The sequence below is a fragment of the Micropterus salmoides genome, unplaced genomic scaffold, assembly GCF_014851395.1.
Source record: "Micropterus salmoides isolate LMB-PRFRI ecotype aquatic unplaced genomic scaffold, ASM1485139v1 Ms_hic_scaffold_20, whole genome shotgun sequence".
NCBI classification, from domain to species: Eukaryota; Metazoa; Chordata; class Actinopteri; order Centrarchiformes; family Centrarchidae; genus Micropterus; species Micropterus salmoides.
Window position 1 is genome coordinate 16,051,051 of NW_024041151.1, and position 17,933 is coordinate 16,068,983.

Below are 17,933 nucleotides of genomic sequence, written 5' to 3' on the forward strand. Positions count from 1 at the left end.
TCTGCAGAAAATTAAGGAGACGAAGAAGAAGTTGGTCCACCGGAATAAAACCTTTCACCTCAGCCGCTGTGCATGAGGTTGGCGGGCTGCTAGTTTTGTGTATGTTAGATGTATCTGTTTAAATTTTGACGCTGACCTGGCGAACAAACCTTCTTAGCCAAATAACTCAGTATCACGCGGAATCTTTTCAGTCGGGTAAAGCAACGAGTTCAGTTTGAAACACTTTATTTCACACTTAGCTAGCATGTAGCTTGCATGCTAAATAATACGAATTTAATGCTAGCGGTCTGCTAACATTACAGCTTTCTACCAGCTTGCCAACATTAACTAGCACGGGATCACAGAAACATTTCACTTGCTGTTGTGAGGTTTGCGGTAATGTTATGTCTTTCCATTATTCACGTATGCCACCTCGGCTAACTTTGCTAACACTTTATCTGTAGATAAGTTAGCGGTGGTAGCCCAACCATGCCTTCCAGCGCTGGACCCAGCAGCCCCGCAGCTGCACTCGCAGAAGCGCTGGAAAACTCTGCCCGGCTGATTGACAGACACCTGCAGGATGACCGCTGCTTTCCTGACCTGTCGGAGCTGCTCAGCGTCCCCTCTCACAGTAAGTCATGTGGAGAGAAAGACATATGCGTGGGTACCAAACCAAAGTTTTTCTATTTAAACTAGGGCTGTTACGTTACAAAGGTGGGACGATGTTGTTGATGAAAGAAAATATATATGTTTTGACCCACACTTGTATACAGACAAAACTACCTGTGCTTTCAAAGATTGTTTTCACACAGATAAAGGCACAACATAAGAACGATTTGGGGAATGATCCTGTGCCTAGTACCATTTAATTAAACTGCATCAACAGACATCGTTCACAGACAAAGTATTGTGATGAGGCTTATAAAAAACCCCAGCTATATCAAAATATTTTGTGGCATTTTCCAATTAACAACTCATAATGAGACAGTGATATTATATCAGTTCTTCACTCAACTATCGACCAAACTCTAACCAGATTTATTTACAGGAATGAGGCATCCACTGTGTACACCTGTGTCACACAGATTTATGGCTGTTAGAAAGTTTCCCTCTTAAACATACCAGTTTCCTAGCACAGCTGGAAACTTATGTTGGCATGGATCAAAAACAGGCCACCAGATATCCTTTCCTCCATATCCCATCCAAAATAGACTTATGATAAAAGCAATAAGTTGTATGAATGGCATAACTAGATGAATATTGAAAATGGTTAACGAGAGCTCTATCCAATGTTAACATACTTCAACAGATATATATCATGAGGTCCCAAAATTTGTCTCTTGACTTTTTTTTATGCTGTTTGCTCTATGATGGAATATGTTAGTATACAGGAGAAATGTATTGTGATCAGGGTATGAAATGTGGTCTGGGGATAGTGCATAATCAGATTTATTGATGTTGTTAATTGTGTTGATAGATATGCCGTCGCTCTCTGGAGTGTCAGACATGGACTACCCCCTACAGGGACCGGGTCTACTCAGTGTGCCCAATCTCCCGGAGCTCAGTGCAGTCCGCCGGGTCCCTCTGCCGCCGGAGCTGGTGGAGCAGTTCAGTCGTATCCTTTTGGTCGTTCCGGAAAAGCTAAGCCCAAGCTTAAATATGGACCCAAAGATTTCCATCAGACATACAGCAACAATGTTACGTTGATTGCTTTTGCTTTGTTTTGAATTTGAGTTTCAACTTAACCGTTTTACAGATATGCAATGTAACTGCATGATGGGAGTTTTTCCTGAGATCTGTCGAGCATGGCTGACTATTGACAATGACATCTTTATGTGGAATTATGAAGATGGGTGAGTACATTCGGCTTATATGGGACTGAATGACAGTGTTCATGATAAGTGAAGACAGTTCATAAATTTTTATATGCTATATTCTTTGCAGAGGAGATGTGGCTTATTTTGATGGCCTTATTGAAACCATTCTAGCAGTGGGCCTTGTGAAACCAAAGCAAGGTATGTGTAAACACTTACACTCAGCATTGATCTTAAATGTTTTATCTGAGCAATGTTTACAAGTTGTGTTTTTCTTCCCAGGGATTTTACAGCCACACATTCACTACCTCTTAGTATTGGCCACATCTGTGGATGTAGTGATCCTCGGGCTGAGCTTCCCCAAGAGCCAGGCCGGTGAGTCCTTCCTACAACTCTGTCACAGTGACTCTGCCTTTGAGTTGTTTCCTGTGGCCTCTGATTATGTTCATGTATGGTGGCCAAAAATGTCATATCATTCAATATTTATAATTATCACGATAAATGTGAAATCATAATTTCTTTAAAGTTTAAAGCAAGATTTTTTGCTCCTGAATGAAAGTTGAAGAAACCAGATGGATAACTGTGGTTTTAAACTTTTTCTTTATGGTCAGAACAAACAGTGGATCACTTAACAAATCTGAGTCAGAATATTCAAAACAATTATGATAAAATCTTTTTTCAACAAATATGCATAAGTAAAATAAATTCTTTTATTCAGTCCCTTTTCCTCAACAAAAATATCTGAATAGAAAAATGAAGTGCTTATTTGTTCATGATTCAAATGAATTAAGCCAAACATTTATTGAACATTTGTTGTATTGTTATTGAGGAAAATCCAGCCCTATTTCATGCCAGAGAGGAATATTCTCATGAAGCATCTCTGTTTTCACATTAATTTAAATTTCAGCTTCAAGAGTTTAACCCATTGTCCTGAGTCCTCTGGGGAACCCTGTAATAAGACAGTCATGCTGCAGTAAAAAATGTCTAACTGCTTTAATGCTGCTAAAACATGGCATCTTGCAGGCATAAGCTAAATACGCTGCCACTTAGGTAGTCAAATTTGTAGAAACAAGCGCCAGATATTCAGATATTCATAAGCTAGGCATATGTGCAATGGGGATGAAACGGTATGAAAATTTCATATCACGATTATAGTGACCAAAATGATCAGTTATCAGTATTATCACGGTATTGTAAAAATGTGCCAAAAAAGATTCAAATGTACTGATACACACACTGAAACCATTTCAACAAGTTTTATATTGAAAACTACAAATACAATTGCCATTTTGTTTGCATAAAAAATAAAATAACAGCAAATACCTTTTTGTAAACATATAAAAGTCGTCTTAAGTGTGCATTATCAAGATTTTATATTATATATGTAATACAATGGCCCCGTGGACAATTACATGAAAACAAATGTAATGAGACCAAAAACTGACATAAATACAGAGCAGTCTGTAGCGTTTCTAGATATGCTGGTTTGTTGACTGAACTGCGTAACGTGTTATCATGTGCAGTGGACGCACAGACTCTGCCGACGCACACAGCAACAGAACAACGTGTAGCATTTTTACAAGAGCAGCAACACTGAGAGCTTCAGTTTACACGCTGTTAGCAAGTCAGAGAGACAAACCATAGCTAAAAGTTAACTCACCCTGTGTTCACTATAAGGTTATTTTCTTTAATCAAGTTTCCCTCAGCACTCTCAAAAAACTAATACGACCGGATTTCAGAGTGACTGAAAAATCTCCGCCGCGTTGTCATTGACCCAAACAAACCCACGTCGCATTCTGCACATGTGCGCCTGCTTCTGGGAGACGCTGGACAGTCTTTGCCGTGAGATTATAACAGCGCGGTTAACCGTACCCGGTTATCATGGTAATTCAAATGTGTATGGTAATAATAACCGTCGGGAATTTTACCATGGTTTACCGTTAAACTGGTAATTGTTTCATCCCTAATGTGCAAGATAAGGACATTTTATCCCTTTAGAGAAAAACTAAATCAGTACATAGATAAATGCTGTAATTAATCAATATGGTACCTGTACGGACATAAAGGTGAGATACTGAGGTGTCATATCTAATGTTCCTGCTATGTTTTGTTGACAACATTGCTATTAATATCCTTGTGTACCTGTATTGGTTTATCTGGGTCATCCTTGTCTCCCTCTCGCCTTTCTTGTAGGGCTGAATGACAGCATGTCCGGTGGGATGCAGCTGCTACCAGACCCCCTCTTCTCAATCCCCACGGACAACACCTACATCCTGTCCATCACCTCCACAGACCTGGGACGCATCTTTATGGCGGGAAAAGACGGCTGCCTCTATGAGATCGCTTACCAGGCTGAGGCTGGGTGGCTGAGCCAGCGCTGCAGAAAAATCAACCACTCCAAAAGCGCTCTGTCGTTCCTCGTCCCCTCTGTGCTTCAGTTCTCCTTCTCTGAAGACGGTAAGGACTGGGACGCATTTCCATGTGGAGTGAAAGATGTCCTCGATGTCATGAAACTTCACTTTAATCTTTCGTCTTCCTTGTGCTCCACAGACCCCATTGTGCAGATTGCTATTGACAACTCCCGCAACACACTGTTCACACGTTCCGAGAAAGGTGTCCTGCAGGTATGACGTTTAGTCAATTTTTCTCACAAATGACTTTTTCGGATCAGCTGAGAAACTAACAATTCTGTGGTGGTGGTTGTTGGTATAAATAAAATAATAAACAATTTGTCTGTTTAGGTGTATGACCTGGGTGCTGATGGGCAGGGGATGAGTCGTGTGGCAACCATGTCACAGAGCTCCATTGTGGCTGCTGCTGGAAACATAGCGAGGTATGTCCGGGTTTGTTGAACCTCACACATGTTTCTTTCACATCTGTGATTTGTCATGCTCCTCACATGTTTTTGTTTTTTGTCTCTTTGAAAACTCTCCTTCCTTTGCAGGACAATTGATCGTTCAGTCTTTAAACCTATTGTCCAGATCTCTGTGATTGACAGATCTGAGTCCTCAGACTGTCACCTGCTTGCTGTCACGCATACAGGTAAAGCTTACAGGGCAATAGTGAAGATGAGCAAAAATAGTAGGAGATGTGTAGGGTAATATGAAATGCTTATACATTATGTGTGCCTGTACATAATCTGTTTCTGTAGGTGTGCGGCTCTACTTCAGCACCACACATTTTGCCCCTCCACACCAGAAGCATGTGGCAGTTCGACCTAGCCTGCTAGCTTTGGTCCATGTCCGTCTGCCACCAGGGTTTTCTGCATCTTCGACCCTGCAGAAGCCTGCAAAGGTCCACAAGGCTCTACACAGCAAAGGTAAAACTAATTTTTCTGCTATTCTTTACCAGAACAATCCAATGGTAGTCAAACTCATCATTGTTTTGTTTAGTTTTGTTAACCTTTTATTGCTGTGTTCAGCTCACTGGCATACAGGCCCAGGGCCACCAGTGGCCAGAATCCAGATCCGCCTGTACTTCCATTTTGTCTTTTCATTGTTTGAATCTTGCAGGTGTTCTGTTAATGGCTGCTTCTGAGACCGAGGACAGTGATATTCTGTGGTGCATCAACCATGACTCTTTCCCCTTCAAGAAACCCTTGATGGAGACACAGGTTGGCACATAACAAACATAGAATAAATTAATTCAAATTTTATGTGTTTACCACCAGTGGTTGCTCCTCTGTAGTGGAGCATGTGTATACATGGGCATTTTCAGAAATATTAAACCTTCGGCTGACATTTCTTTAGTCAGATAACCGCTTGTTTTACTACCTAAGATCCAGGATACACAGGTTAATAAAACTCCTACAATATGATCTGGATTCTCTGTGTTCTGTTGCAGATGATGTCTAATGTAGATGGACACTCTTGGGCTCTTTGTGCTCTTAATGAAGAGAGACCAACCAAGATTTCTACTCCCCTGAACAAGGATCAGATCCCCATCACTGATTCACCTGTGGTGGTCCAGCAGCACAATATCCCTCCGCAGAAGTTTGTCCTTCTATCCGCAAAGGTTAAAACTGCTATGTAGTGCTCAGTCTTGTTGTAGTGTGACAAAATGATGTCTTAAAGTTGTATACTAAGTGTAGACACCTTGCTGTCCTGTAGGGGAGTTATATCTTCCAAAAACTGCGTCCAGTTGACCAGCTCCGTCACCTGCTGGTGAGCTGTGCTGGGGGAGAAAGTGAAGAGGTTGAACGCTTCTTCAAACTGCACAGGGTACGAAGCCCAATTTTAATTTCTAATATTTTATAATCCCCTTTATCATGGCCTGTAGCCTTCAACCTGAGCACGACACACATGCATGGTTTTAGGCTACACACAGTGAGCCGGCAGCCTGCATGATACCCTTCACACAGGATTAGGGCATGCAGCCTTAGATCAGTGTGCAGGCATGTTAAACACACACAGTATATATTTGAGTTGTTAATCTGTTCTGTGCAGGAGGAGCAGGCTTGTGCCACAGCTCTGATCCTGGCTTGTTCCAGCGCTGCTTGTGACAGAGAGGTTTCACAGTGGGCCACCAGAGCCTTCTTCAGGTCAGACCACATTATGTATACATGCACAGATTTACACATACACACGCTGTACACAAACTAAAAATGGTTTCTCTGTTCTTGTTGTGATCAGATACGGAGGAGAAGCACAAATGAGATTTCCAGCAGCCATGACATCTCCCAGTACAGTTGGCCCCGTGATGAGCTCTCCAGCACCAGGTGAATAAGTAAATACTGTCCACCTGGCTTGGAGGTGGCGTTGGTGGGGGTTTATATAGATAAAGACTAAACCTGGCAGCCTGTGTCATTCTGTAAAGCCTCATACACACATTACATTATGTCTGCAAGAAATTGATTAGTCAGGTAAACAAAATGTAATATTAAAACATTTCAAACATCACTTTTGATAATCTTATCATAAAATAAATGTGCAGATATCTGTCATGTTTGTTGCCCCACCCCCCCCACCCCACAGGTATAGTGCCTCCAGCTTTGGCCACACCTTTCACACCAATGCACTCTGGGTCTGTCCCCATCACACCCATGTCAGCTGGCCCTGAGGTGATTTTCTCAGGGAAGCACAACGGCATCTGTGTCTACTTCGCTCGCATTCTTGGGTATGTAAATCATTTGTCATATTGACACATTTTGGACAAGAGTTGAAATGTGTGGGTCTTTAGTCAGAAGTATGTGGATGCTGACGTGTGATGGTGATAATGTCTAAACATGTCTTTCTCTCCTGTTTCCTACTGATGTCACTATATAGAAATATTTGGGATGGCAGCCTCGCTGTTGAGAAAACCATAAGCAATGGAAATCAGACTGTCAGTATTGTAAGTATCACACAGGTACCAGACATTTATTGAATGGTTTAATAGTGATTGTACGTTCTTACGTAATGCAGGTTGTGGTTGGTTAACACTGTTATCTGTTGCCCCCACAGTTGGAAAGCAGCGTTTGTTTGTTTGATCTGGAGTCAGTACTTCTGGAGCTCTCTGGTTTGCAGGAGTTTCTTGATAAAAACTCTCAGTTCAGTCCATCCTCTCTCGGTGCTGCAAGGTAAGTCCTCCACCTTTGCTTGCTAACCCATCCACACAACTCCGTTTTAGTTTACAAACGGAGAATTAAAACGAATATGATCTCTGTCCACACCAGCGTTTTAGCTGCGTATCAGAGTTGATCTCCATCTACAATAAAACGACTGAAAACGCACATTTATTGGCCGTTCAGGTACACCCGGCATGCGCGTGCCGGTGTAAACATGAAGCAGATGGTCTATTCCATAGTTACAGAAGATTTGGCGAAAGAATAAAGAAATGCAGATGAACAATCGGACCATATTTGTTTTGGATGCACCAATAACGAGCTGGGATTGGTACTGAATGTAACACTGGACTGTGATGGCGGAAAACAGACTGGGAGTCATAGTCAAGTCAAGTCAAGTAAACGCTGCAACATGCAGTAGCCTACAAGTGTAGGCAGATAAGTGTTATTTGCACGGTACAGAATATTTTAATAAAAATACTAACTGAAAAACTCTGTTAGTAGCATCGTGTTTCTGCTTTTCACGACTTATAAGACCCAATCAGAGGGCCGAGCGTGAGCGTCTGCGTCATTGTTTCTAAAGTCCTCCGTTTTTGCCCGTCTTCACCTAAACGCCCTCTTGAGTTTTGACACGCAAAATGGGGTCAGCAGCGTTTCCAAACTTCTCTGTTTTAGGTCATCCTTTTCGTCATTTTAGTCTGGACAGGAAGTGCAGATGTAGCAAAAGGTCTCAGTTTTAATTAAAAAATGCAGTAGTGGATGGTGCCTTAGTTTTACACTAAACTAATCTGTGTGTTTGTGCCTTAAAATTTTTGTTGGTCTTCCACACGCACCTTTTCTGATCAGAACATAACAACACATGCAAAACTGGATCCAGATCTGCAAAAACTGTACAGTAAATGAGTCTTGTTTCCCATCCCTCCTGAATAACATCTGTTCTGCTCCCTCTTAGTTTCAGCTCCCCTGCCAACCTGCAGCAAAGGCTGCTGGGATTTATGCGTCCTGACGGAGCCAGCTCTCAGCAGGTACAGCAGGAACTCCAGAGGAAATACCACAGTGAGTTATGAATCTTATTCAACATTAATAGAGTGAATGTGGAACTTTGATGTACCAACAAAATAAGAAAAAGTTATTTACTTCACTCGTCACTGTTTCTTCCTTCAAATTCCTTTAACTCTGTCTTTTTGTGTTTTCGTCTCTTAATCCAGCCAAAGCTCAGGTCTATGAGAAAGTGTCCCTGCAGGGAATCCAGCAGTTAGTGTATCGCTCCTATCAGACTCTGGCCCTCTGGAAGCTTCTCTGTGATCATCAGTTCAGCCTCATTATGTCAGAGCTACCAAAGGTACATGTGTGCACAAACACTTCTCCTGCGGATGCTCATACATCATCACTGCAGTATTCATCCACATCCTTTCCTGAATGTAATGTGTTTTTCAGCCAAAAACCTGGTGTACAATGTGAGCTCTCCATTGTTCCTGGAGCTCTCATTGCTCACTCTGCTGTTTTTTTTTTGTTTTTTTTTCTCTTCCAAATATGTTTTGTAGGAGTTTCAAGAGCAGATGAAAGGAGCAAGCTTTATGGATGTAGTGATACGGGGCAAGGAGCTGTCTGGGGCGCTCATCACAGCACTCATTAATGTCTACATCAAAGATAATGCGTCTGTGGATGCCATCAGCAATCACCTGCGGGACATCTGTCCCTTGCTGTACAGCAGTGATGACAACGTCTGCTCCAAGGTACATATACACAAACATGGTGTTTTTGGGTTCTTGAACATTTTTTTACTTAAGACCTTGAAAGGTACTATATGGAGTTAAATGTGTTGGTCTTTATTACAGCCTCAGGGGAGTGCAATGTGTATGTTTTACGGATGTCTTGGTGCTTTTACATTTCTAGCAATCTTAAGGGGCATTAAAAGGTATTGATTCACCCACATTGATTAATGTGTCTTAATACTGAATTTGTTACTTTTGTCTCCCACTTAGGCTAATGAGTTGCTGCAGAGCTCTAAGCAGATTCAGAATAAAGCAGATAAAGAGAGAACACTGAGGGAGTCTCTACGTCTCTATCAGCAGATCAGCCAACACACAGACCTGCCGCTGGTCTGCTCCCAGTACAGGCAAGGTAGGGATACACAAAACCTGTACTTCCTCTATCTGTGTAGTTGATATGTTTAAATAATGCTGTTATTTATTGTTTGACACAAATAATATTGAACTGTCTCAGTGCGTTTCTACGAGGGAGTCCTTGAGTTGTGCCTCTCGGCAGCAGACAAGAAAGATCCGCAGAGACTGGGGCCCCACTTCTATAAGAACGGAGAACCTGAGGACGACAGAGTGGGACAGCAGGCCTTCCAGGAAAGGTAACACAACAAAGAAGTAGTACAAAAATTGAATTGCTTGCTGTTGTAGCCAATTGTGACACTGACATTTTGTCAACCCTCCCTTCTCTGTTCCAGACTTTCATGTTATAAGTGCATCACAGACACCATGCAGGAGCTGGTGAACCAGAGCAAAGCTGCGCCTCAGTCCCCCAGCGTCCCTAAGCAGCCAGGGCCTCCTGTCATGACCTCTGACCCTAACATGCTCAGCAACGAAGAAGCTACTGCTCATGTGAGAAAGAATGGTGCAGTTGATGCTTATTTCTTGCCACAGCGGTGTACATGATCAGCATTATTAATGAAACTATGTTGTTCCCTGTAGTTTGAGCAGATACTCGGTCTGGCCCAGAGGTCTCAGGACGAGCTGTTTCACATCGCTTTGTACAACTGGCTGATTCAGGCTGACCTGACTGACAAGCTGCTACAGGTAGTGTGTCCAGGTCTTACTTGAAACTTGCATCTTAATGTAGTTGCTATTTGTGCATATTGTATATCCAGGCTTATCTAATTTTTTTCCGTATTTTAATGAATACCCAGATTTTGTAAATGAGTACATCAGTTAGTGATTTTCAGATCCAGATTTTATTACCCCACACACCCACAGATTAGTGTGTTTTCTGATGAATTGAAACACTTTACATGTGTTTATAGTAAATGTGAAAAAGGCAGATAAAATAACAGTTGGAATACAGTGAACATCTTTATAATCCATGTTTTACCTGGATCCTTGCAGTATTTTTTCTTTTGTATATGCCTATAGCCCTGGGTATATCCAAAGTAAACATGTGTCTGTCAGCATTGTTAGTATGATTACTTGTCGTCTGTCTGATCGCTGTCCTTTTTTATTTGTACTCTGTTCAGGTGAATTCTCCATACCTGGAGGAACATCTGATGCATATGATCAAGCAGGACCAGAGTAAGGTGTACAATATGGACCTGTTGTGGCGCTACTACGAAAAGAACCGTAACTTTGGCAAGGCAGCTAATGTACTGGCCCGTCTCGCTGACATGCACAGGTTTGGACACACTGACTGAATAATAAGACCTGGTTACCACATATACGCATACACCACATGGACGACAAGTCCTTATTTTTTCTTTTTTAAATGATGACATGATAAAAAAACAGTACCTAATTATTTGTCTGCAGCACTGAGATCTCATTGAAGCAGCGTTTGGAGTATATCGCCCGAGCCATCTTGTCTGCTAAGAGTTCTTCCTGTATCTCCGCTCAGGCATCTGATGGAGAGTTCCTTCACGAGCTGGAGGAGAAGATGGAGGTATATATGCAGTGTCGATCATGGTGAAAAAAAAATCTAGGGTGTACTCCATCTATGAAACTAGCGTTGTAACTACTGACTTTCTGTGTCTTGTTCCCCTTCCCAGCTGGTGCGCATCCAAGTACAGATTCAGGACACTCTGATCAGACAGTACTCCCATCATCCCTCAGTGAAGAACGTCATCTCTCAGTTGGACTCTGAGCTCATGGACATCACCAAGGTAAGATGCAGCAGTAGAACAAAGATGAGCAGGAGTTGCCGATTATAAAGTTTTTTATTTTCAGTGAATGGGAAATGCTTGTAAATGCTGAATTATGCTCTCTCATATAGCTCTATGGCGAGTTTGCTGACCATTTCAAATTGTCCGAGTGCAAGCTGGCCATCATTCACTGCGCAGGACACTCTGACCCAATCCTGGTGCACTCACTGTGGCAGGAGATCATGGAGAGAGGCAAGCTGAAATGTCAACACCTCAAACATTTAGCCCGGGCCAAACCTTTTTAAAAGTGCCCTTCCCATGCCGTGTGTGATGTTAGTGTCAGTGATGATTGGTTTGTCTTGTCTAGAACTGGGAGACACCGTGGCCATGAGTCCAGCAGACAGGATGAGATCTCTCAGTTTGAAACTGGTATCACTGGGAAAGATTTATGCTGGAACACCAAGATATTTCCCTCTGGGTAAGATTTCACAGTCACACAATAATTATGTTCAGTTTTTTTCTCTTGCTTGAAATTTCCACCTTGCTGTTTTCTATAATATAATTAGACTTCCCCTTTGCATCATTTATGTCAGTGTCTCTGTGGTACAGGTCTGCAGGGTGGTGCTCTAGGTGATAGGCTTAATTATCCTCCCATTACAACCAGCCTGTTCAAACCCGTCTTCTCTGTGGAGACGAGGATCAATTTTATATATATTCTTGGTACTCGCACGCATGCACAGAATCATCTATGTCAAACGCAACACACATTTTCCCCAGTAATTAACACATTGCTGAGTATGCAATGCTAACCAAGTGCTGGTGTGTCGTGTGATTGTAGAGTTCCTAGTAAAGTTTCTAGAGCAGGAGGTGTGCCGACTGAACTGGGACGTGGGCTTCGTCACCTCCACCATGCAGGAAATTGGAGTACAATTGCCGCGTCTTCTGGAGGTCTATGACCAACTCTTCAAAACTCGGGTACATGCTTCAGATTAAATATCATGTTTGAAAACATCGCTTTTTCAGTTTTGCTCAAATTGACTTGCATGATTATAAGTAGCACTTAAATCTCTCAACTTAAATCTCATAACCTGCCCCATTGTGTCTCGCCTGTAGGATCCCTGTTGGCAGCGGCTGAGGAAACCTCTCCATTTAGTGGAGTGTATCCACGTGCTGCTTTCAGGATATGTGGATGATCCCAGCAGAGTACCAACCTATGACCGGTAATCACTGTCTGAGATGCTGTTCAGCTGCTGGCCTGTAGTGGGCACTGCAGTGTTGGCCTGGTGTTTACAGAGACATTAACTGTGATCCCCTGGTTAAAATCCCTGTGAAAATGAAAGCTGTGTCCAGCCAAAGTCTCCATGAGGCACGAACCTCCCCCTACTTGCTCACTTTATTGTAAGCTGCTCTAGATGAAATCCTGTGACAGTGTAATCACAAACAGTGGTGTTGGATTAAACCTTCCACTGTCTACACAGGAGGAACAATGCTAAAAACGGTTAACGTGATGAACATTTTGAAAAACAATATCTCCAGTAAGAACCGCAAAATTGTTACCATTGGGGAAAAATAGCTCTTGATCACACTTGGAGGATATTTCTTTGCAGCAAGAGGAATTTTTGCTGTTTCTAGGCAACACATGTCTGTCAATCACTTGTGTGCAGTCAGGCAGTTAAAGAAACATTAGACAGACATAAAACTGTTAACTTTAAATGCCCACTGATGTTTGTCCATGCATGATTCTTATTGTTTGTTGTATGTTATGGTCAGATACCTTTGTGTGAGAACTACTTGTTGCAGGGGTTTCTTTTTTGGTTGGTTTATTAATAGGTCCTCCCGTCCATATTGGCTGTAAAGAAATGCACAGTCTTTATTCTTTCAAAAGTTTATCTGTAGCGAAAATGAGACTTCAGCAGCCTGAGCCAAAAGTTATAGCTTTTTTTTTTGTTTGTTTGTTTGTACAAATCTCCCTTTGTGTTACTCTCCCTCTACTACAGCTCAGTGAGCCCACTTGATTTGACTAAATCAGCTTCATGTAAGCGTCAGCAACATACCTAGTGTGTTACTGAAACTCTCAAAATAAACCCGCAGTGAACTTGGTTTAACAGCTTGTTTTTTTTCCCCACCATTTCAGACGCCGATTCACTAACGTGTGTCTTGACAACATCTGTGGATACCTTGTGGAGCTGCAGTCGCTGAGCCCAAACTCTGCCCTTCAACAAACCATCGGCAACTTCAAGTCACTGCAGGCAAAGCTGGAGAAACTCCACTGACGTTACTAATAATGTTCTTCGCAGGACAAGGGACAGGTGACCTCTGGATCTTGCACTGTTGGCCTTAATTAAACAGCTGATTTAAAAGCATGATTACATGATCAGCTCGAACAAAATAATGTTTGTATTCCACATAGTTAGGCTCTTCTCAGTCTTCACTCTGTTACAGCCTGTCAAGTACTTGTTGTTAAGGGACTGTGGGAGCAGGTGATGGTAAAGTCTTCTGATAAAGATGAGACAGAAGAGACGAGTTTTATAACTTATTTAATACATTTTTGTTAGAAGTCTAAACACAATGCTGAAACAAACCTTTGGAAAGCAAGACACTGTTGGTTATTTGCATTGTGTGCAAGTAGCTGTGTCAGATATCTAAAAATTGCAAGATATTTAAGTTACCCGTGTTCATAAAAATGAAATCTGATTTTTGCAGGTTAGTTTTCATATATAGAAAATGTACTTACTGATTTTTCTTATGACTTGGTAAATATATCTGACTAAAGCCTTTTGATCACAGGGGAATCATTTTGATTGTTTTACATTTGACTCCAAGCAAACCGTTAAGTGTTGGATGTTGTAATTATGTACATAACTTGGCCATAATGTCATCTCTTCTGCCAAAGGTCGTACACACACCTAAACTTTTTTTCCTTGTGTATTATTAACTGAGCATTTTGTCGGCTTGGCTGATAAATTGAACAGTGACGTGCTGTATGAGTGCTTTTTTGATTGTTTAGAAAGTAGAACAACTTCTTTTTAACATGGTGCAGTTCACAGTGCTACACTGGAAACTTTGGCCTGCATTTAGGAAAAAATACATAAAACATTTTTATAAAGAAACAACACTTGTCATTGCTTTTGTGTGTGAGGATGTTTTGAAAACACTCATGAACCTAGTTGTTACCTGTGAACAAACAAACTCATGTTCTTAGGCATAATTACAAGTGGAAAGGAGGATTAAATTTCTGTGGGTTCATCATGTGACACTGCAGATGGCATCCAATAATGGACTACATGTCATCACTGTTTTTGTTTACACAATTATCTTTAATTAAAACTGGCTCTCAGGGTATCTTGCAGTCATCACCAACAGGGCAGTAATTGCTAAAGGTCTTTCTGTAATAGCCATGCACTCATTATTTTCACCAGATCCTGGGTTAATTTCTCACTTAATGATGCAGTGAGTCAGTTCACTCATAAGTGCCAATAGATTATACCATAAATTATGTTTACCAGGTGGGAAGGCAACTAATAATACAATCAGTGTGAACAGTCCCGCCCCTTTCATCAAATCAAACTAAGTAGTGACATTATAATGTCATTGAGAATAACTCCATCACACATACTGTTTTAACAAGAAATGCAGTAAAATTTATGTAGCAAATGAATAAAAATGTCAATTGTGACTAAGCATCTTTGTGCACAAGTAGCTAGAAGAAATTTAGAGTTGTGCTTTTAGAATCTGCAGCGTGAGCAGCAACAATATATTATTATATTCCAACCTTTTACATTTGTTTGCTTTGGAAATATTGTTACACAGCTTTTTACAAATACGCTCACAAGGTGTTTCACAGAGGTAAAAGACTGAACAAGCGATATTATAAGGTATAAAGCAACAAAATATATTACAACTATTTGTAATCCCAGTGAATGGAATTCAACACAATATTTAAAAGATGATAGGCCTACTGACTGTCTGTCTGAGATCAGTGGGCAGGCCATTACAGCTGTGTTATAGCCCTGACAGTAAAAACCCGCCACGTTTAGTCTTCAGTCTCAACACTGAAAACGTCCTGAAGATGTAACAAAGCTTCAGAGTTAACCTGGACTTCACAAAGTATGTGTAAGGGGGGAGATGGGCCTGCTGCAGCCTTTTTTTAAACTTAGAGCTTTGGAGAACAGACACCAGAAGCAGAAGACTGTTCAAGGTGATGAGTAGTAAAGGGCTGGAACTAATGATTGTTTTAATCGTGGAGCATTAACGTCTTAAGATATATACCAGAAATCCTCAATTTTCCATCACAGCTGGAAAGGTTAAACCAGGGAATGTTATATTTGTGCTAAACTGATTATCAGAATAGTTCGAGAATAAATAGATCGATGAAACAAATCACTTATTATTTTAAAGTAGCCTACTACAAAAAAAAAAAAATTGGAATGATCAGAGAGGTTAGCTCCTAATGGAGGCTCATGTGCTCATCTCCATCTCTTCCACAGTTTTCTATAACAGTAATAGATGCTTTTATTTATCAAAGGGCTAACTGTGATAAATTAGGATGTTGAAATTGAGATTAGAGAAAGCGTTCAGTGAGGATCAGAGACACAAGGTCTTCCCAAACCAGACATGGGTTCCATAAACACGAATTGAGTCCAGAAGTAAAAACTGGATGTGACGTACACGTCTACCTTCTGCATGAGCAAGAGAGCTTTTTCACTCCGTGCAGTAGTAAGTAGGGGATGATGCAGGTGTAGGAGGCCGCAATATAGTCGGCCACCTCCAGCACTATTGGCGAGGTGTGGATGTTGCTGGAAATGCGCAGTAGCAGATGAGTCAGCCAGCAGACCAGGAACACGCTGGCTACAGCCACCACACTCTTGGCTGCCCTCACCTGAGAGCTTGAGCTCGGACTGGGCTTAGCTGGCATCTGGCTGGGCCTTGAAAGACTTGGTGGAGCTCCAGCTCTGCGGCCTGTGTTTGTTTCCCTGTTGGAGCAGTGACCTGACAGCCCTCCATTTGGACAGGGAGAAGCAGGCACGCCCGTGTAAATGAGGGTTGGGGATGCAGAGTCTTTGACATCTTTTGAGGTGCCTGCAGAAACCGTGCCGAATGATGTGTCATGCTTCTGGATTTTAATAGGCCTACTCTTGTTTTCGTCCTTGGTAGGGTAAGAGTTATGGCTCCGTATGCATCGCTGGCTTTGGAGCAGAGTGGTGACAATCTGGACACTGGCAAATACAATCCCAGCAATAGGGAGAGCATTAGCCAAGGTTAAATAAAAGATATCATAGGTTTGCCTGGCGGTTGCATTAGGGAAGACATCCACACAGTCTTTTTGGGTCTCATTTGTCCCTTCCACTGTGGCAAAATAAAAGTGCGGGATGCTGAAGACCACAGCCACCGTCCAGCTCCCAGCCAGCAGACAGCCCACCAAGCACATGCTGTCCATCCGCACGGGTGCGCCTCCCCGTTTCAGGGAGCCGACGAGCTTCTGGTGCCAGAAAGCACTGATGAAAAAGGTCGTGTAGATGCTGCTGGTCTCGGAGAGGTCAGAACAAAAACGCAACACGCCACAAAAGGCTTCCCCCAGGAACCAGCGTCCGGCGAAATCTGCCACAGTGTCGGGCAGGTCCACCAGGTAGTTGGTGATGAGGTTGGAGACAGCCAGGTTGATGAAAAGGGCCTCGTTGGTGTGGATGCCAGATTTCTGCCCTGGCAGGGAGCGTATAGCCAGCCAGTTGTTTCCCAGGACCCCTGCCAGGAACATGAGCGCTCTGATGGTGGATTGAATCAAATGTTTTGCCTCCATCGTTTATCAGGTTCTGGTGACAACACCTCTTAATCTTTACTGTACAGTCTCACAGTTTCAAAGCTTGTAATGTTGGAGGCTTTCGTCTTTTGGACATTTATAGACGAGGATAAAAAGCCCAACCCAATCACTTGTAGAGTTCAAACAACGTGTTGACATTTTGTATTTTCTCATGGAGCCTTCATCATGCAGTCCCGCTGAGATCGAGGTGTAGCCTATTTATTGCCACGGCACGGTGTGTGCAGTAGTTAGTGCTGTTCCCTCACAGCAAGAAGGTCGCGGGTTCAAAACCGGGTTGCCCAGGCTTTTCTGTGTGGAGTTTGCATGTTCTCCTCGTGTCTGCGTGGGTTTAGGGATAGTTTAAATTCAAAGGATGAATTTCGCTACATTCATGACAGGCGCTTCCCAAGGAGCGTCCCCTGACTGGATGCTGACTATAGTGTGTCTAATTGCAGAAAGAAAAAACAGAGCAACTGTGGAGGTAACCAAAGAGCCACTAGCTAGAGTCCTTTGATAAATTACAAACAAAATGTTAGCCCACTTCATGTAGAGAAAACATACCGACTCATCTGTCTGTATGTCCTTGCAGCAGCAATTGACGCTTCACTTTGCACCCTGGTGGCACAAATTTTGTGATTTTCACTGTTTTTTTTTAATCTTTAGAAATGAATAGCCTACACACTATTTAAAATAGCACACTGTTTATAAGTCAATTCAAAAAATTTTGGCATTCTTCTTTAAGAAGTTTCTTTCTAATGCCAGCAGAGCTTTTAGTAGGCTACCACTTCTCCTTTATAAAAAGTAATACAGTAGCCTACTAACAATGGACAGTAGTCTAATTTACTAATTGCCTATTTGGTAGACTGACTTGAGAATTGACTGATAGGCCTAATGCATCAATAGGCCTACATGCTAAAAGCCACCCAGTCTGCAGTTGTAAAT

At 42.1% G+C, this 17,933-nt stretch overlaps 2 protein-coding genes across 3 annotated transcripts; one reads left to right on the forward strand and one right to left on the reverse strand.

Moving 5' to 3' along the window:
* Positions 1-38: 38 nt before the first annotated feature.
* Positions 39-14,290, forward strand: nup155 (nucleoporin 155). Of its 2 annotated transcripts, none has more exons than XM_038733758.1 (34): positions 39-195; positions 444-610; positions 1,457-1,594; positions 1,736-1,832; positions 1,924-1,994; positions 2,076-2,168; positions 3,987-4,250; positions 4,344-4,417; positions 4,535-4,626; positions 4,738-4,835; positions 4,945-5,112; positions 5,306-5,406; positions 5,637-5,807; positions 5,903-6,013; positions 6,239-6,333; positions 6,425-6,510; positions 6,767-6,908; positions 7,058-7,124; positions 7,235-7,350; positions 8,288-8,391; positions 8,544-8,677; positions 8,880-9,071; positions 9,321-9,459; positions 9,562-9,697; positions 9,794-9,947; positions 10,038-10,142; positions 10,577-10,731; positions 10,866-10,995; positions 11,102-11,215; positions 11,326-11,446; positions 11,562-11,672; positions 12,033-12,169; positions 12,308-12,414; positions 13,329-14,290. In XM_038733758.1, the coding sequence occupies exons 2-34, from the start codon at positions 469-471 to the stop codon at positions 13,465-13,467; spliced, it is 4,104 nt and encodes a 1,367-aa protein (XP_038589686.1). In that variant the 5' UTR covers positions 39-195; positions 444-468; the 3' UTR covers positions 13,468-14,290. The 2 variants fall into 2 exon arrangements, with proteins under 2 accessions (XP_038589686.1, XP_038589687.1); XM_038733759.1 differs by having other exon boundaries at positions 58-207.
* A 142-nt stretch (positions 14,291-14,432) lies between these two features.
* LOC119914454 (rhodopsin) lies at positions 14,433-16,991 on the reverse strand. The gene has a single exon (XM_038733760.1). It carries the CDS (start codon positions 16,989-16,991, stop codon positions 15,867-15,869), a length of 1,125 nt encoding a protein of 374 aa, XP_038589688.1. The 3' UTR covers positions 14,433-15,866.
* Positions 16,992-17,933: the final 942 nt, after the last annotated feature.

What these genes read in the sequence shown, in the direction of transcription:
- LOC119914454 (XM_038733760.1), bottom strand. Translation starts at nt 16,991, where the DNA reads ATGGAGGCAAAACATTTGATTCAATCCACCATCAGAGCGCTCATGTTC.
- nup155 (XM_038733758.1), top strand. Translation starts at nt 469, where the DNA reads ATGCCTTCCAGCGCTGGACCCAGCAGCCCCGCAGCTGCACTCGCAGAA. An exon ending in CAAGGCTCTACACAGCAAAG is followed by an intron (nt 5,113 to 5,305) that starts GTAAAACTAATT and finishes TGAATCTTGCAG; the next exon opens with GTGTTCTGTTAATGGCTGCT. An exon ending in GATGAGCTCTCCAGCACCAG is followed by an intron (nt 6,511 to 6,766) that starts GTGAATAAGTAA and finishes CCCACCCCACAG; the next exon opens with GTATAGTGCCTCCAGCTTTG.